This window comes from Panthera onca, chromosome A1 (genome assembly GCF_046562875.1).
Source record: "Panthera onca isolate mPanOnc1 chromosome A1, mPanOnc1 haplotype 2, whole genome shotgun sequence".
Taxonomy (NCBI): domain Eukaryota; kingdom Metazoa; phylum Chordata; class Mammalia; order Carnivora; family Felidae; genus Panthera; species Panthera onca.
The window spans coordinates 62,918,114-62,938,536 of NC_138339.1; the positions used below are offsets into that span (position 1 = coordinate 62,918,114).

At 38.2% G+C, this 20,423-nt stretch overlaps 1 protein-coding gene across 2 annotated transcripts in view; it reads left to right on the forward strand.

Annotated features, from left to right (window-relative positions):
• The window catches only part of CREBRF (CREB3 regulatory factor), a 57,576-nt gene that overhangs the window by 21,255 nt on the left and 15,898 nt on the right, over positions 1 to 20,423 (forward strand). For both annotated transcript variants that reach the window (XM_060635049.2, XM_078446888.1), the window contains exons 3-7: positions 1,910 to 2,035; positions 3,707 to 4,793; positions 11,006 to 11,200; positions 13,009 to 13,198; positions 14,393 to 14,466. In XM_060635049.2, coding sequence (XP_060491032.1) covers positions 1,910 to 2,035; positions 3,707 to 4,793; positions 11,006 to 11,200; positions 13,009 to 13,198; positions 14,393 to 14,466 — 1,672 coding nt within the window. The remainder of the gene's footprint in view (positions 1 to 1,909; positions 2,036 to 3,706; positions 4,794 to 11,005; positions 11,201 to 13,008; positions 13,199 to 14,392; positions 14,467 to 20,423) is intronic.

The following is a 20,423-nucleotide window of genomic DNA, read 5'->3' on the forward strand; positions in this document are numbered from 1 at the left end:
GGGTGATGGGTATTGAGGAGGGCACCTTTTGGGATGAGCACTGGGTGTTGTATAGAAACCAATTTGACAGTAAATTTCATATATTAAAAAATAAAAAAAAAAAAAAAAAAAAGAGGAAATGGTGAGATATTTCAACCTTTCTCTCTTTCATACACACACTTATGTTCCCATATGTGTGTGTGTGTGTGTGTGTGTGTGTGTGTGTGTGTGTATACCTCCCAGAAAACATTTCTGAATGATTATATCTATTTATATTATGGTAACTACTTAGAATTGATTAGCTCTGGTTTGGGGCGATTTCTGAAAAAACTAATTGAAGCCCCCCTTTTTTTTTTTAATGTTTATTTATTTGTGAGAGAGAGACAGAGTGTGAGTGGGGGCAGGGCAGAGAGAGACAGAGACACAGAATCTGAAACAGGCTCCAGGCTCTGAGCTGTCAGCACAGAGCCCGACGTGGGGCTCAAACTCACAAACCGTGAGATCATGACCTGAGCCGAAGTTGGAAGCATAACCGACTGAGCCACCCAGGTGCCCTGCCCCATGAAGCCCTTTTAATCCCCATTGCACATCCATACTTCTTCCTGTCCCCCTCGAGTGGTTAGTTCTTACCCCCTTACCTCTTTCTGTTCAGTGCTGAGGAGAAGCCTAGAAATAATGAGAGGGCAGGGACTCTTAGGTGGCTTTATGTGGGGCCAGGCAGAATTACACCTTGAACACAGAAAATAAGCAACTTGGTGGGACTGTCCAGAGGCTCAGAGGCAGGCAGCAGAGGCAAAGAAAGGGGATTTGCTGGTTGATATTAAAACCAGGGGCCTGTCTCCACCCCAATGTCTGTGCCAAGTAGACTACCTGTACTTGTTTAGAGTTCTTTCCCATTCAAAGTTTCATTTGCTCTTTACTGAATACTTGAATTTAGAGCTATAAAACACTTACTTTGAGCATGTGGCCTGGTAGGGTTGGGAAAAATCAGAGAAAGAAAAGAATGGGTTGGGAAGTGCCAATGAAGAAAAAACATGATAGGAGAGTGTGTAAAAAGGCCAGTCCGTGGTAGGTAGAAGCAATATGAATAGAGAAATACAAGCAAATTGGCTAATATAATTTTTTTAAGTTTCAGCAAAAACTTGCAGAAGGACAAAAAAGAGAGAATTTTTATTCTTTCCCATCTTCTTCCTTCATCCAAGTTAGATTTCAAAGTTTGGCCATTCACTTGTTTGGCCACTTTGAAGTGTGAGTCCTCACTTCACTCTGGAGTGATTTATATAGATGTTGAAATGGAAAAGGGGGATGGAGAAAAGAAGCATCAACTCTGGGTGCCAAGTTTTTTCCCGCTAATTTTATTACAGAATGAATGGTACCCTTTTCTGGAATCAGGATTTTTTTTGGCAGGAGGGGGTGGGGTATCAGGATAAAGGTTACTGAGCTCATGCCCAAGTGTCTGGTCTCACCAGTAGGATTTTTGGATATTTGGCTGTTCCTATCTTCATCACGTTCCTGGATGCACTTGTTGCACTACAGATGCCAGAATTCTCTACTCTTCTCTCTAACTCGGGGAGTTAGAAGAGGGAGTGTTGTTAGAGATAGATTTGAAGAAATGTCATATAGCTGAATAAAAGTACTCATTAAGTAGTGTAGGCTGATTCTAGTGGCTAAATAAACTTCAGTTTTTAGAAGTTAGATATTATTAACAGTTGCCACTATTTCTTTTTCTGTTTTTAATGCATCTTCATTATTTTCCTAGTTTAAGGTCACAATTTAATGCTAATTAAATCTCTTAAATGCACTAAAAAGGAGAAAATATACAAAATTCTGAAAATAATAAGTTAGTAGGCACGGGAATGGGGTGTATGTGTAATAAATTGGCCTTGGAGTAGTCTTTAACTTTTCTAAAATTAAAATCACTCTGTTGTAGCCTAGTGTAAGCGGAATGGATCCGCCTTTTGGGGATGCCTTTCGAAGCCACACCTTTTCAGAACAGACTCTGATGAGCACAGATCTCTTAGCAAACAGTTCAGATCCAGATTTCATGTATGAACTGGTAAGTAACACTTTCTTGGATTCTGCTTTAATTGATTTGGGGTAAAAATGTTGTGGTATCTTTTTTTTTTTCATTTATAAATGCCTGAAAAGGAAAAGGATGTCAAGTTTGATTCTCATGACTGTCAGTCTAGTAATTTTAGACGGCTAAAATTGAAAAGAGTAAAAGGAAGGCAGGTGGGTGAGGGGATGGGTGAAATAGGTGAAGGGGATTACCATGAGGAGCACTGGGTAGTGTATCGAATTGTTGGATCACTGTATTGTATACCTAAAACTAAAATAACACTGTATGTTAATTATACTAGAATTTAAAAATATGCATTATAATTATAAAAAAATAATTCTATACATACACACATGCACACACATAAAAGAAAATAGAGGAGAATTTACCTTTAGAAAGTCCAGCTTTTGTTGATGAGGATGGGAAGCTTTTTTGATATGCCTAACTGCTAACGGGCTCTTCAGCTGGGATGTTTAGGAATGATAACGTTGAGCAAAGCATCTGATGCAAAGAATGTGAGGTAAAAAAAGCAATTCCAAACAGTATACTTATTACTTATTCTCGAGGTAAATAGACACCTAAGAGTACTAAAATAATTTTTTTTTTAATTTTAATTACATACCATTTAAGCAACATGGAAGTGTATAAAAACTGAAAAACTAAAACTAAGGACACAAACCGGCTAATTTACTACAAATCATTGAATTGTACACTTGATATATGTGAATTTTGTGGTCTGTAAGCTGTATTTCATTAAAGCCATAAAAACACACAGAGACACACATATAAAAGCAAAAACAAAACAAGAAAAGCCCCAAATGGAAAAATCAAAACAGAACAAAAGCACGCCGAAAAAGTGAAAATTTCCTTGTTTCCTTCCTGAACCTCCACCCTCCAAACTTTCCTCCCAAAGATAGGTACTCCTAACAGAGTTTTTCTGCTTATATATAAACATATGAGTATTTTAAGTTGGGTGACATATTCGTAGATACGGTATTCTGTAACTTAATCCTTTGAACATAAAGACTCATGGTGAGCAGCCTTTTGTGTTAGTACATTAGACCTTAACTGCATTCTTTTTAATGACTGCATAGTCTCACTGACCTATTTTAAAAATCCTATGTCTGTTCATGAGGAGTATCATACTTGTGAGAAGTAATATAGTCCCCATGCCCAGGTGTTGTTGTTGACAAGGTCTTACTGAAAATCGTATCTTTCTGTGGCTGAGTTTCAACTCTTCTTTGGTTTGCTCTTTGTCTCAATATTAAGTTCTCATTTAAGAAGACAGATCCTTCTGTGATGAAGGTAAGGTCTTCATTATTTGCTTTGTAATTGAAGCTCGTTTCTAAGGAGTTCCTCAAATCCTAAGTCAAAGATCAGGAAATGTAAAGCTTTTTCAGGAAGAGTGTTTATAGTAAAGTTCAAGAGCCCTTGATATTTAGACCATACCTAAGCCTCCCAAGGGGCATATTTTCCCTTTTTTTTCCTTGCGCCGGGAAATGATATTGTATGGAATGGTAAAGTGACCTGTAAATAGCCTTTATCTTAAAATAGGACAGACCAGAGGTCAAGTACTGATTTATCAATTTGATATATGGATGTGAGGATGGAGGTGAATGTTTCTTTCCTAAAATGTGGTGTGTGATTTTTTGTTTTCACTTTTCTCAGGATAGAGAGATGAACTATCAACAGAATCCTAGAGACAACTTCCTTTCTTTGGAGGACTGCAAAGACATTGAAAATCTGGAGTCTTTCACAGATGTCCTGGATAATGAGGGTGCTTTAACCTCAAACTGGGAACAGTGGGATACATACTGTGAAGACTTAACAAAGTATACCAAACTAACCAGCTGTGACATCTGGGGAACAAAAGAAGTGGATTACTTGGGTCTTGATGACTTTTCTAGTCCTTACCAAGATGAAGAGGTCATAAGTAAAACTCCAACTTTGGCCCAGCTTAATAGCGAGGACTCTCAGTCTGTTTCCGATTCCCTTTATTACCCTGATTCACTTTTCAGTGTCAAACAAGCTCCTTTGCCCTCTTCATTCCCTAGTAAAAAGATCTCAAGCAGAGCAGCTGCCCCTGTGTGTTCTTCTAAGACTCTTCAGGCTGAGGTCCCTTTGTCAGACTGTGTCCAAAAAGCAAGTAAACCCACTTCAAGCACACAGATCATGGTGAAGACCAACATGTATCATAATGAAAAGGTGAACTTTCATGTTGAATGTAAAGACTATGTAAAAAAGGCCAAGGTAAAGATCAACCCAGTGCAGCAGAGCCGGCCCTTGTTGAGCCAGATTCACGCAGATGCGGCAAAGGAGAACACCTGCTACTGTGGTGCAGTAGCAAAAAGACCAGAGAAAAAAGGGCTGGAGCCTCTTCAGGGTCACGCCACTCCAGCTTTGCCTTTTAAAGAAACCCAGGAACTATTACTCAGTCCCCTGTCCCAGGAGGGTCCTGGGTCAATTGTAGCAGGAGAGAGTAGCAGCCTTTCTGCCAGCACATTGGTCTCAGATTCATCCCAGAAAAAAGAAGAGCACAATTATTCCCTTTTTGTCTCCGACAACTTGGGTGAACAGCCAACCAAATGCAGTCCTGAAGAAGATGAAGAAGACGAGGAAGATGCTGACGATGAGGACCATGATGAAGGATTTGGGAGTGAGCATGAACTTTCTGAAAATGAGGAGGAGGAAGAGGAGGAAGAGGATTATGAAGATGACAAAGATGATGATATTAGTGACACTTTCTCTGAGCCAGGTATGGTAATGCTTGGAGGCTTACCAGAATGACCTTTCTGCTATCTTGAGATACGGGTATTTTCTTTGTCTTAGTTTGGGGATCAAATGACTTACTATCTTGGATCAGGTACGGAATTGCTTTTTTCTATTCAAGCAGTTCTGAAATAATCACTGCTGCTCTTACAGGCTATTCTTCAGGAGCTTCTTCTTAATTTATCTTCTGTTAAGGGACCTACTTTGTTACTCTCTTCAGCAGCTGTGCAAAGATACCAAGAATAGATTGACTTAAAAATATTCCTATTTATACACATGTACTTCTGTTACAGTCGAGGCAAGTTAGGAGGGCCCACAATGGTAAACCAAGTGACGATGGTTTGTGTTACTTATGCTTGTAACCAGCAAGGCCTCCTTAGTCAATAATGTAAAAAAGAGCTTTTTCTTTGTGTCTGCCCCATCTTTCATTCACAGTGTTTTTCCATTTAAGAAAAATACATGCTGTGATTTAATGCGTATGCAGGCTACTCTGCTTTATTGATGTACAGCACATATAAATAAACGGGAGAAAGAAAAGAAACCTGTGGGAACTGGTTCCCTTCATTCAGCATTTACATGCTCGGGCTGTTGCCACTGTTGGCTTGTATAGTATTTATGAAAATGGTATTGCCAAGTGGCACACAGTTTAAACTGCACAAAAAAGTGAAGATCTTCAAATTTAAGCAAAAGTTATTTTCCTCAAAAATAATGTTGATACTAGTACATAAAAAAACGAAGTTAGTTTTTAAACTTTATCAGTTGTCAGAGAGAGCCCTTTTGTTATGACTGCTGGAATTTCTAGCAGGATAAACATTAATATTTAATTTTCAAAAAGGCTTTTAAGCCACGATAGCTGTATGGTAGCCCTTGAAGCACTATTATTGCCGAAAGACTTTCCTTTAATGAAATCTTTCTATCGTAACAAATGCTTAGATGTGTGTGTTTGATACAACCCAGTTGTATGACTTGGGTGGAGTTTCAAGTAAGGAAAGGGTCCTTTAAATTTAACGTGGAGGAAAAGGGCTTGTGCCTTTTTTTGGTTTGCTTTAGAACTCTGTGTCGTCTAGATAGAACACTTGTTTTTCTACTTAGCTGGAAAACTTTCCTGTCAACAAGTTAATGAAATCTGCTTTGAGGGTCACCTAGCTGGCCAGTTGGTACAGCCTGTGACTCTTGATCTCGGGGTTGTGAGTTTGAGCCCCAGGTTGGGTGTAGAGATTACTTAAAAAAAATGTTTTTAATCTTTTTAAAAAAAAAATCTTGCTCTGAGATGTTTCAGGGAAAGTTGTCTTTGTAGCTAGTGGTAAGTTATATAGCTCCCTCCCATGGGAAGACCAGAGTGCTGTTTATGAGTGGTCATCAAGGTCTATAGATCAGGCCTATTGCTTTGAGTTCCATACTTAGGATCAGGGTAGGAGGGTAGGTGAAGAGTGAGATAAAGAGATGAGTAATAACTAAGGGAAATGGAAAGCGTGGGGAAGGAGAGGCCTTTGCCAGTGGGTACTTAAAGGAAAATACAAATCAGAGGGAGTCAGTCAATCCCACCATCACCAAGGACTGTACTGTCTGTCTCACTTCTGGTTGTAGTTTTGCTTTTCTTTGGCTTTCAAGTCTACTTTAAATTCACCCTTTATCTTTTAATGTGGTTTTACCTGGATAAATGTGTTGAGAGATGAGTAGGTCCGCAAAGAGAGATCACTTGATGAGTTGACCCTCGTTTCCATTTTCTCAGCCTTTTGACTCTCGTAGGGAGAGGGGACCAGTGTTATAATTGGTGTTGCCCTCATGCTACATTCTCTTGCCCTGTCTCCTGTAGAATTATCCTGATTTGTGAGCTTGCTGGTGTTAACCAACACTACTTTGAAACAGAAATGCTTTGGCTGGCACTCAGCAGGGTAAAACTGTCCTCTTGGCTCTGTTTAACAATGCTAAATGTTTGGATGGCATTTAATTCACTCATTTCCAGTTGACTTGAAGTAAAGCCTCTTTGGTTAGTATTACTTGGACAGTTCTCACAAATGGTAATGAATGACATGATTTAACCACATAACCAACACAATTTTGTGGTACTATTTGGGCTTTATTCACATTTGCTAGTGAAAATTTCCCTTTTTCTTGGAAGAAAGAGCTAAACAAGTGACTTCAGGAATGCAAAAGTGAGTTACTGGTAAGAAGCAGGAAGACATTCTTTGAAGCAGAAAAGTGGGGATAGTTGTAGTTTCTTCAGAGTGCTAGTTTTAGAGTGGGTCGATTGGTTTAATTTGCAGCAGACAGTTACAAAGGCCCTTTTGTGATGACTAGCTCACTTGATGCTGTTTCTTGGCAGTTGGCTACAACAGTGCCTGAGCCTACAAAGCTCCAGGAAAGGTGTAAAATGGAGTTCCAGTCCCTACTTTGGCCTTGCTCCCAAGTTTTAATAGAGCCTATTCTGTGGACAGGCTGTGACTGTTCGGGGTCATTGGGATTACATGGTTGTAATAATAAGAATTGGGCCCCCAGAAAGAAAGTTTATTTTGTAATCCCTCCTAAACATTTTCACGATTGACTTTACTGGTAGTCTGCACTAACCAACGATGTGTGATTAGAATTTTACAGAATAAACGTGGCCTTTTGGATTTCCATCTGATAATCATGTCAGGAAGGAGTGAGTCAGATCAGTATGGTGATCCAGCAAATGAAAAGAAAAGGGAAAAGGCTTCATGGAAGTGTTGCGTTAAACAAACACTTGATTTGTTAAAAGAAAAATATTTCTGAGTGCCTACTTTTGTGTCAGGCACCGTGTGTATTAGGTATTGGCTATCTAGAGATGAACAAGGGAGACATGATTCTTATCTTCATGGAATTTAGAGTTGAGTGGGGTTGTTTACTGTCACGATTTCTCAGTCTTTTAATCCGCTTGTGTGTAGTGTGACTTGGCAAGAGAGAGATGCAGGATGAGGGTTTCTTAAAACTTATTTGACCACAGAACTCACTTGGGGATGAAGGCCTATCTTATGGTAATAGTGTTTCTGAGAACATACTTTGAGAAATATTTAATTACCTTAAATGCTAGACCTATGATCTGGGAATATAATTTTTCTGCATTCGACTTGCTCATGGTGGTCTCTGTATTGCAAAGTGGCCACCTTTAAGAAATCCATTGTGTATGTATGACTGTGTGTATGTATGACTCTGTGTGTGTGTGTGTGTGTGTGTGTGTGTGTGTGTGTGTTATGGTGAATTTGTGGTGTATGTTACTAGAAAATGTTAATACGTTAGGTCAATACGTTATTGATGGCCCTTCAATGTTTTTTTGGAAAAGGCTGACCGTATATAAATAAATAAAACTGGTAACTAATTTGAGTGGACCGAAGAAATGGAAATCTTCATCATTCTTTGAATTTAACACAGGATATATGTGAAGAAAAATCCATTGAGACCGTTTAACTAGACAGATAGGAAAAGAGAGAAGACCAAGAGGAGCTAGACTCCTTGAGTCACGGGACTTGGGTCACCAGTTCCAGGTCTGCCAAGTCACTTAAAGCCTCCATGAGCCTGTTTCTTTGTGTAAATAGGGTTAAAAATGTCTTTTTTTTTTTTACCAGGCTCTTAGAAGTCTCAAATATCTGTAAGTGAAATGTGTAGGTACATTAAATGAGATAGACAGTGTTTTGCCAGAAATCCAGGCCACCTGAAGAGAACTGCTAAGTAGGGGAGAATATCAGATAAATTGCCAGAGGGATGGGTTGCCTGAGGAAGCTGTATAGGAAAAAATTTCTTTTCTACTTTGGGCTAGGGTAGATTTCAATATGGAACACTGGTTCTTTCATTTTTTTATTAAAGTATAGTTGACATCCAATATCCTATTAGTTTCAAGTGTGCATCGTAGTGATTCGTTATTTTTATATATTACAAAAAGATCTCCATAAGTCAAGTCTGTCACCATACAAAGGGTTTTTTTTTTTTTTACTTATTTTTTTTTAATTTTATTTATTTATTTTTAATGAAAGTATGGTTGATATACAATGTTAGTTTCAGGTGTATAATATAGCGATTCAACATTTATACACATAAAATGATCCCCACAATAAGTCTAGTTACCATCTGTCACATACAGTTATGACAGTATTATTGATTATTCCCTAAGCTGTACTTTATATCCCATGACTTATTATAACTGGAAAAATATACATCATAATCCCCTTCACGTATTTCACCCACCATCCCGTCCCTCTTTGTATCTTGTATACGGTTTGTTTCTTGTATCTGTGAGTCTGTTTCTGTTTTGGCTTGTTTGTTCGTTTGTTTCGGTTTTTTGTGGAACACTAGTTCTTGACATTGGTAGGAAGTTGGGAGTGTTTTTGTTGGTCCACCTGCCTGTGTTGAGGTGTTCCCAGCCATACTAGGTTAATACCTATGGGCTGGTAGTTTGTTCGAGCCAGTAAGCTTTTCTTGGTGAAAACACCATTTCTGGTGGCACAGTATTGCCCTTGCGCCTTTTCCAAAACTAGGTTGATAACTGGAACAAGATAAAATCCTTTAATTTGAAGTGTAACGGTGGCACAAATAAATAGACCAAAGCCATTGCTTTATGTATCTAACACAGTTTTTAAAAATCAGACTTCTAGGAATGATTGTATGACTCAACTTCTGGATCATGTCTTAAGAAGAACCTGAAGTTCACGGTCACATCCCTTGCCATATTGTTTTAAACTACCACGTGTGCAACTCTCATGCTGTTAATGCTAGCAGTGCTGCAGAAGCTTCTCTTGATTGTTGCCCTGAAATCATTCTGGTCTCCAAATTGATTCTTTTTTAAAAGGTCATGTTTATTGCAGTGTTTATTTTATGTATTGTCACACATAAAATTCAGCCTTCTTTAAGTGTACACTTCTTTGAGTTTTGACAAACGTATGTACTGGTGGTTGTGTAACCATCAAGATATAGAAGAGTTTGACCACCCCCCCAAATTTCCCTTGTGTTCCTTATAGTCAGCCCCTCCCTCCACCCCCAACGCCTGGAAGCCACTTTCTAGTTTTGCCTTTTCTAAAATGTCATATAAATGGACCATATTTCTGATTAATCTTTTATTTATTTATTTTGAGAGCAAGAGAGAGCAATTGGGGCAGGGGCAGAGAGAGAGGGAAAGATCGAATCCCCAATGTGGGGCTCAAACGTAAAAACTGCGAGATCATGACCTGAGCCAAAATCAAGAGTGGGATGCTTAACCAACTGAGCCAGCCATGCACCCCTCTGATTAATTCTTAATCTGAAGGAAACCTGGTAAAATTCTCAAATTCTAACTTTTTTCCAAAATGTGCAAATGTCATCACTTTCTAGTGTCAGTTCCAGAGGAGTGATGACTTTAGGAGGGAGAGTGGTCATTTTGCTTGGCCAGAAGTGCCCAAGTTTTCCTGGCCACGTTAGGGTTGTATGTATCTTGTGTGGGGCCCATCTCCACTCCCCTGCATATCTAGAAGTAGTGATGTGGAATACACTGAGATGGACATTCTCTGAAGGTATTTTAGATTTGTAGGTCATTCTGCGTGAGGTCTGACCAACAGTTCCAGCAGCTCAGTGTTAAGTATGTTCTGAAACTCCCCATTAGTAAGGAAAATAACGTCTTAAAAAGTGAAGTAAATGCAAATTTCTTCCAGTAAAATATTAGACTGTGCATATATGTTTTTATTTGAGAGTCTATGCAAGAATTCTCATTTTTGTACTTTTACAAAAAGGTTAGGGTCAGAGGTAGGAAGAAAACCACTCCTGCCTTACAAAATTGTGTCTAGTAAGAGACCATCATAGAAATGCACACCTGTCTGTCTGGGAATGTTTTGGATGCATAAATTTTAGGAGAAAGACATTAAAAATCACAGTGTCATGTCTTAGTACCATTATCTAATGGTACATTTGACATTCCTGTAGCTATATTTCATCATTCTCTCAGAGCCTATGTGAAGATACAAAAGATGTCGTATACTAACTTATAAGAACCAAAGAGAAATAGAAGGCGAGTGAACAGTATAGTTATCTGTGTTTATTAATCTCAATATTTTATGAGTTAGAGATTTCCATATTAAGTTATTTTATATGGTCTATTATCTTTGACACACCAGTCAAAGATGTGTGACACACACATCTTTTTATTTGCCCCTATTGCTATATTGAAAGTTATGGAACTTAAAAAATTGGGGGTGGGGGGGATTTTTTTTTTTTAAGGTTATGAAAATGATTCTGTGGAAGACTTGAAGGAGATGACTTCAATATCCTCTCGGAAGAGAGGTAAAAGAAGGTACTTCTGGGAGTATAGTGAACAGCTCACACCATCACAGCAAGAAAGGATGCTCAGGCCATCTGAGTGGAACCGAGATACCTTGCCAAGTAATATGTATCAGAAAAATGGCTTACATCATGGTAAGACGGAATTACAGCCAAACATTTTGTGTCACTTTATTTTTTTTTAATGTCTTTATTTATGTATTTTGAGAGAAAGAGCGCTCAGAGGAGGGGCAGAGAGAGAGGGATAGAAAGACTTATAAGCAGGCTCCATGCTCAGTGTGGAGCCCAATGCGGGGCTTGATCTCACAACCAGGAGATCATAACCTGAGCTGAAATCAAGAGCTGGATGCTTCTGAGCCACCCACGTGCGCCTCGTGTCACTTTACATAGAGACCATAAACCATAATGCTTACTAAGTGTACCTGCGTATTCAGCCATTCCTAGCAAAGTGGAGAGGGGAACAGGAGAGCTGCTATATTTACTTATTACTGCAGAGACACTCATAAGTAGCCTTTACCAGTTGTGAGAGCTGTCACCTACACGGAGGAAGGCCTGTGCAGAAACAACTTCTAGTCATCTCCTGTTCTGTTTATCCTACTCGGGAAATGACCAGGAGACTGCCGATTCCTGACCTGCCACAGTTGCTATAAACCAGAAGGGTTGGGGAGAAAGGGGCTGGGCTCCCAGCATCTTTATCTTCTGTTCTTGCCCAATCTCCAGGCTGAAATGTAAACAGGGAGATTGGAATCAACATGGTAATAGGAAGGGGCGCCTCACTGGCTCAATTGGTAGAGCATACAACTCTTGATGTTAGAGTCATGGGTTTAAGTCCCACATTGGGTGTGGAGCCTACTTAAAAAAAAAAAAAAAAATGGAGGTGGGAAGAAAGGTGGGAAAAGAAAGGAAAGGGAATAATTGTAGAGAAAAGCACTGGAGAGAGGAGAGTTGAATAGTAGGAGTCAGGAGAAACTTATAATCATAGGCAAGCCAAATTTCCAATGGTGAACAAAGGAAGATGTAGTTAAGTAGAATTTCTTCTTTTATTCTGTATTATCTAAAACCTGTACTGAAAATGGGGAGGGCACTAGTAAGTTTGGCTCTCAATAAACAGTTTTAGTAATCTCTCATGCTACAGATTTATGTTGCTAAGCAATTTTGACAACAGGAATTATATCAAAAGTGTATCTGTGCCTCATTTTCCCTTTCCACTGGCACTCAGTCTGTATTCTACTGTTTGTCAGGGAATATGGGCTTCAGATCGGTTTTCTACCAGAAATGAAAAGACAGGTCCACTAAGTAGCTCTAGGTAGCATGTGCCGAGTACTAGGAAAAGTTCTTTGGTGTATTGTAGTTCACCCCCCATCACTCTTGCCTGCAGTGATAGGGCAAGACCCCTGAGTCTTCTGTAATGTTATTTATTGAACTAACCAAGGAAGAGCTTTCAAAAAAAGCGGTCTTTATTTGCTGGCCTTTTGAGTCCAGCAACAAGGTATACATGTCTGAGAATTTTTCAGTCATAGCATCAAAATATCTTGGTTTGAGTAAAGTCTCCAGAGTCTTTTCTGGGTGTATATTCTACCCTAGCCCTGATTTTTGGGCTTGGTGAACTTGCCCTCAAGTCCTGAGGTTTGAGATGCTTATTACCACCATGCATATAATTAAGATTCTGACACACCAGGGCTAGAAACTCTAAGGTGCATAAGGACTTGGCGAAGACTGGCTCTGTGCCATGTTTCCCCCATTTCTTGCAGTTACAAGGTGGGAAGGAGAGGAGGCTAGCCCCTTTAGCATAGGCTGTTAACACGCTGAGACTTCTGAAACATGCCAAGACTTCTAAAAAAGAAAAAAGGTGGAGGGAGAAATGTGGATTTAAAATATGGCTGCAGAATGTGTCTTTTGTTAAATACAGTGATCTAACTTAAATCTCTTTATACCATCTATAGGAAAATATGCAGTCAAAAAGTCACGGAGAACTGATGTAGAAGACCTGACTCCAAACCCTAAAAAACTACTCCAGATAGGCAATGAACTACGGAAACTGAATAAGGTGATTAGTGATCTGACTCCAGTCAGTGAGCTTCCCTTAACAGCCCGGCCAAGGTCAAGGAAGGAAAAAAATAAGCTGGCTTCCAGGTAAATGATAATCATGTTCACCTGTGTGAATAAAGTCTAGGAGGTGAGGTTATAGATTCTAAGTGAGCTTTTATGGATGACCGTCAACCTCTTATTCAGATATATGTTTTTATAAATACTACAATAAGAGTATTATAATTTTTCCTTTGAAAATAAAAGATGGTATTCATACTTCATTTATGCTTCATAGTACCAAGAGATGGTATTATGCTTTTAAAGGGGAGAGGTGAAAGGACTCTCAAGTGCATTATATTACAGCAAGGAAAAGTTTTGTCATAATTTTAATTTTTGTTTTGTGGTAAGTCAGATTTTTTACTGGGATATAATTTACTTGAGGTAAAATATATCCCTTTTAATGTACACTTTTTATGGGTTTGACAGACCTACCCAATCACATAAACACCACCACAATCAAGATAATGAATATTTTCCATCACCTTAAAAAATTTCCTCATGCCTCGTTGTAAAGCGAACTCCTTCTCCCACCCCTAATTCCTCACAACCACTAATCCGTTTTCTGTCCCCACAGATTTGCCTTTTCTAGAATGTCACATAGATGGAATTATATGTAGCCTTTTGAATCTGGCTTCTTTGATTTAGCATGAGGAATTCGAGATTCATCCATGTTGCTGAGTAGTATTCCTCTGTAGGGATACACTGTAGTTTATCCATTCCCTAATTGAAGGGGCATTTGGGTTGTTTCTGCTTCTTGCCAGTAATGAATAAAACCACCATAAACATTCACTTACAGGTGTTTGTGTGAACATAAGTTTGCATTTCTCTCTACATGTTCAACTTCATAAGACATTGCCAAACTATCTATTTCTGAAGTATAAAGTAAATTTTACAAAACTTACTGTTTTTCAAAGTAGCAGTAAGTAGTGTTTACATCCCAATTAGCAACATATGATGGTTCCACTCACTTTACATTCTTTTGGTATTGTCAGTTTTTGTTTGTTTATTTTAGTGTACTGATCATAGCTTTATTTTTGGATGTGTGGTAAAATTTTTTAAAAATCAGTTTGGATTAATGACTGTATTGTGTGTTTTTTGGAAACTGAGTTCCTTGATATAAGCATCAATAGGCAGTGATTCTCGGTTGCTATTAGAAAATAGTTTGACAGCAGCAAAAAGAAGTATATTCTGAATGTTCACTTAAAAAATAAGTGAACTAATTGCTCCTTCCTTTCACAGGGCTTGTCGGTTAAAGAAAAAAGCCCAGTATGAAGCTAATAAAGTGAAATTATGGGGCCTCAACACAGAATATGGTAAACCTAAACTTTTAAGAATTTAATTAACCTCCTGTTATTTTGCCAACCACTCTCTTTTTCTTCAGTTTTGTTATTTGCTTTCCCTGTATTCTGCCAAGTTTTAGGCCAGCCTCCTTTTTGTTCATCCATTCAGTAAGCTACATACTCTTATTCATTCATGTTCTCCTTTTAGTGAGTGTATCTGTGGCTCCCCATGCCAAATTTCCTCTCTACCCTAGAGAGCTTGTATACTTGTGACCACAATAATCTCCTACTTCCATTTTACAATCGTATTGCTGGGTTAGCCAGTTTTATGGACTAATGTCTATTTGAGTGGATAATTGAGATCTGTGTTTTACAAATTTGATGGCTCCTTAAAAATCATCCGGGTACATGTTAAAATATAGATCCCTAGGCTTCTCCCCAGATCCAATGAATTGGAGTCTGTGCAAGTAGAACCCAGGAGTCCATATTTTTAACACTACTCCAGATTACTCTAGGCAACTATCTTAACACATATTTGGGAACTGTTGGCTTAGATCAGTGCCCCCCCCATCTTTTACAACATGGCACATGTAAAAAGTTATCATTTCTAAGACATCCTGGAATATAACAGAGTAGGCTGCTCAAGGGAGGGAAGCCCCTTATGGACTGAGAGGATTATTATTTAAAACACCTGGAACCCTTTTTCAGCACTCTAGAGGTTTGTAAAGCTCTGGTCTTGATCTTCTGTAATAAGAACCATTCTTCCTTTCTTCCTTGCTCTGTTACTATTCCTTAAGCCGGGTATCATAATATGAGTTTGTATGTTCTTTTGCCTCTAAAATTATGTTCTTCACCTGAGGCTCTTGGGCTACATTGTATCTGAAAGTGGATCAGTGGCAAAATGACCAGTTGTTATTTGTTTCCAGAGATTTTCTGAAGTCAGCACAATGTCTGGCACGTAGGTGCTCACTAAACTTTGTGCAGTTTTCTTAATCCTTTATCTTGATTATCTTGCTTCCACTTGTGAGGGCAGAAAGAGGATTTCCTACTGTGAAGTTTACAACTTGTGAAATGAGCTGATGGTTTTATTTATTAATGGCCACTCAGGAACTCTCATCAGATAAATGAGTTAGGTAAAACAATAGTTGGTTTGTTAGAAAAGAAATCTACTCATTTTCCTATTATTCTTTCTTGCTGTTGAAGCATTCTGACCTTGAGCTCTGTGAGTACATATACACATAATTATTACAATACCATAGGCATTCGTATTTCATTTTGGAACCCAGATGACTTACACTGCAGGGAGATATGATGGGCCATTTGGGAGCCTTCTGGCTCTGTGTTTCCTTGGGCACTTGTAGGCATCTATCTGTGTGTTGTTCAATTTATGTATTTAACTATAAGTTTGTGTATCTGTGTGCCTGTAGATTTGTGCATTTGTGTATATGCTAATTTACATCTCCACACACATGCTTTGGGTCTGTAATGTAAGTATATTCTGGATTAGGGAACACCTGGGGAATTGCTAAGGGCCAGTTGGAGTGTTTCTGGATGTGTTCTATCTCATTGATTTTTGATAGCTGCCTTAAATTTTTCTTATTTCCAAAACTAATAAAGCCTCTGTTTTCATGTAAGAATAGGCCTGTCTTTAAAGGTTATCATTTTCTTCTCAGTTAGTCGGCATGGAGGAAGAGGATCTTCTCATTCATTTATTTCTCTTCCCCTTCTGCCTCCCTTCTCTTCTCCAGTTTCTGGGAAAGAACAGCCAGCCGTAACTATTGGATTAGAAGTCATTTCAGAACCCCATGAGATGCTCTCATGTAGTCTGCCACATGTAGTTTGAAAATTCTTCCTAGGGTTTCTGGTTCATCCCTCAAGAGAGTGGTGCCCTTGATTCCTTGAGATATTTGTCAGTCAGTTAACTGTTTTGTGGAACACTCATTACTCACCACCCACCTATTAGCTGAGTAGTTCCTGGAATTTGTGATTCAAAAATCTGTGACATTTGAAAAAGAATTTGGGATTTGGAACTATAGATTGCCAACCTTAAATTAAACTTTATGAAAGATATATTGCATTATCCTTATCTGTTTTTATTTATCTGTATTCTGAAGGTCTTAGTTATTCTGCATTGTATGTTTTGTACTACATAGAATTAAGCACAGCACAGAACCCTTCCTTCATCTTCCCTAGCCCCTTTATTTTAGGATTCAACAACTTATACACTTAAGATGTTAAAATGGAATTTACTTGGCAGTTAGAGGGAAAAGGATTAACAATATCTAAACACAGGAGTTAATGAATTCATCATTTCTGCTAAAGATCAAGCACCCAAATATAAAAGACCACACTGAGAGGGACATCCCTAAGACATCCCCAAGTGGAAAATGAACCAAGTCATGGAAAACTGAGATAGCCCCAAGAGCTAACAAAGAGCAAAAAATTTTAATTTTGATGGACTCCCAATTTGCCAATTTTTCTTTTTATATTTTATATTTTTTGTGTTCTGAGAAATTTAGCCAACTTCAAAATGCAAATATTTTCTTGTATGTTTTCTCCTAGCATTCCTATAGTTTTAGGTCCTACATTTAGGTTTATGGTCCATTTTAGGTTAATTTTTATTTATGGTGTGGAGTGAGAATTGATGTTCATTTTTATCCATATGAATATTCAGTTGATCAAGCACCATTCATTAAAAAGATTTTCCTTTTCCCATTCAATTATTTTTTCATCTTTGTCAGATCAGTTGACCCTATATGTATGAGTCTGCTTCTGGACTCTGTATTCTGTTCCATTGATCATTTGTCTACCTTTATGTGAATACAAACTATTTTGATTTCTGTAATTTTATAGTAAATCTTAAAGTCGGGTAAGTTTAAGTCCTTGTTAATCCTATAATTTTGTTTTTTCAAAATTATGTTGGCTATTCTGTGTCATTTACGTGACCATATACATTTTGGAATCTCTTTTTACAAAAAAGCTTACTGAAATTTTGATTGGGATTGCTTTCAATCTGTAGATCAATTTGCAGAGAACTACCATCTTAACAAAATGGAGTCTTCTAATCCATGAACTTGGTATCTCTTTCCATTTATTAGGTCTTCCTTAATTTCTTTGTGCCTTGTTTTATGGCTTTCAGTGTAGAATGCGTAACATCTTTTGTTCTGTTACTGGCTATTTAATATTTTTTGGTGCTCTGTAAATGGAGTCGTTTTTGAAATCTATTTTCTTAAATTTTTTGTTTTAATGTTTTATTTTTGAGAGAGAGGGAGAGAGAGTGCAAGCAGGGGAGGGGCAGAGAGAGAGGGAGACAAAATCTGAAGCAAGCTACAGGATCTGAGCTGTCAGCACAGAACCCTTTGTGGGGCTTGAACTCACAAACCACAAGATCATGACCTGAGCCAAAGTCAGACACTTAACCTAACCAACTGAGCCACCCAGGCACCCCTAATTTTTAAAAAAATTTTTTAATGTTTATTTCTTTTTTGAGAGAGAGATAGAGTGACAGAGCATGAGCAGGGGAGGGACAGAGAGAGACACACACAGAATCTGAAGCAGGCTCCAGGCTCTGAGCTGTCAGCACAGAGCCTGACGCAGGGCTTGAACCCACAAACCGTGAGATTATGACCTGAGCCAAAGTCAGATGCGTAACCAACTGAGCCACCCAGGTGCCCCTGGGCACCCTTATTTTTTTTTTTTTAATGTTTATTTATTTATTAAAAAAAAATTTTTTTTTTTCAACGTTTATTTGTTTTTGAGCCAGAGAGAGACAGAGCATGAACAGGGGAGGGGTAGAGAGAGAGGGAAACACAGAATCTGAAACAGGCTGCAGGCTCTGAGCTGTCAGCACAGAGCCTGACGCGGGGCTTGAACTCACGGGCCGTGAGATCATGACCTGAGCCGAAGTTGGACGCTTAACCGACCAAGCCACCCAGGCGCCCCTTAATGTTTATTTTTGAGAGAGCGAGAGAGAGAGAGAGAGAGAGAGAGAGAGAGAGAGAGACAGAGCGTGATTGGGGGAGGGACAGAGGCAGATGGAGACACAGAATCCAAAGCAGACCCCAGGCTCCCAGCTGTCAGCACAGAGCCCAACACGAGGCTCTCCGTGAGATCATGGCCTGAGCTGAAGTCAGCCACTTAACTGACTGAGCCACCCAGGTGCCCGTGAATTTTTACTTTTAAAACTCTTTGCTGCTAATATATAAAATGGATTTTTATATATTATTCTTGTATCTTGTCATCTTGCTAAATTTATTAGTTCCAGTGTAGGTATGTAGATGCCCTGGGATTTTCTGTTTAAGCAGTCATCATCTGCAAATAGGGATGGCTTTATTTTTTCTTTCCTGTGTGTGTGTGTGTTTTTTTTAATGTTTATTTTTGAGAGAGAGAGTGAAAGCAGGGTAGGGGCAGAGAGAGAGGGGGACAGAGGATCTGAAGTGGGCTCCATGCTGAGAGTAGTGAGCCTGATGTAGGGCTTGAACTCACAAACTGTCAGACCATGACCTAAGCCAAAACCAAGAGCTGGATGCTGAACCGATTGAGCCACCCAGGCTGTTTTTTCTTTTTTTTCTGATATTTTTTCTTTTTTTCTTTTCTGATACTTATGCCTTTCATTTTCTTGCCTTATTGCAATATCTAAGACATTGGATAGACATGGTGATTGTCTTGTTTGCAATCTCAGGGAAGGGAACCTTTCACCTTAAAGTATGATGTTGGTGGTAGGCTTTTTTGTAAGATGATACCCTGTATCACTTTAAGTAAGTTCTCTTCTTTTCCTAGTTTGATTTATCTTGAATGGTGTTGAATATTGTTATATGCTCTTTTTTGCATCTATTGGAACAGTCATGTTGTCCTCCTTTATTCTGGTAACATATCATATATTTACCTCTTAATATGGTGAATTACATTAATTGATTTTTTATTATTAAACCAACCTTGCATTGTTAGAATAAACTCTACTTGGTTATGATTTAGTTTCTCTTTGTATATTAGAGTCTACTACAAATATTCTATAAGATTCTATTCCAAAACTTTAAGTTGGATTCTGTTGCTAATATTTTGTTAAGAATTTGATGTCTATATTCAAGAGGGACATTGGTCTGTGATTTTTTTTGTAATATCTTTGTCAGGTTTTGGTATTTGGACTATTTTGTCTTTATAGAATGAATTAGGCCATGATCTTTCTTCCACTTTTCTGAAAAGTTTGATAAGATCAATTTTGTTTCTTTGTTGTATATTTGATATAGTTTTCCATTAAAACCCTCTGGGTTTTCTTTTGGGAATAAATTTTGGATAAATTAATACTTTTACTACAAATAGGGTGTTCAGATTTTTCATTTCTTCTTGTGTCAGTTTTGTTAAGTTGCATTTTCAAGAAATGTGACCATTTTTTACCAAATTATTGATTTTGTTGGCATAGTATTTTCTTATTATTCTTTCAATGGCTCTAGATTCTTAAGTGAATGAATCCCTTTTTCATTCCATGTCAATCCAAAAGGTGGAACCCCTTTTTCATTCCAATCAATCATATAGGTGATTGATCTATTTAGCTGGGGTTGGTTGGGGGTGGGAGTGGATATCAATTTTGTTGATCTTTTTAAGGAACCATTTTGGGCTTTGTTACTTTTCTCTCTTGTTATGTTTGTGTTGTTTTATTGATTTCTGCCCTTTATGATTTCTCTCCTTCTATTTACTTTTGGTTAACTCTTCTTTCTTTCTTTCTTTCTTTCTTTCCTTCTTTTTTCTTTGAAAGCTTCTTAAGGTGGGGATATTTGTTTTTAAAGTTTTGTCTTTGGAGGACTTGAAGGACTTCATTTGATTTATTTAATAAACATGTGTTAACATCTATGATTTGATATACAGGCACTATCATAGGTCTTAAAGCCATGAAGACAAGTAAGGAAATTGCTTATAGGATAGTAGACATTGATACATGTCTACAGTGTGTTATCGAAAATGGCATATCATTTGAAGTTAGTCCCTTTGGATAA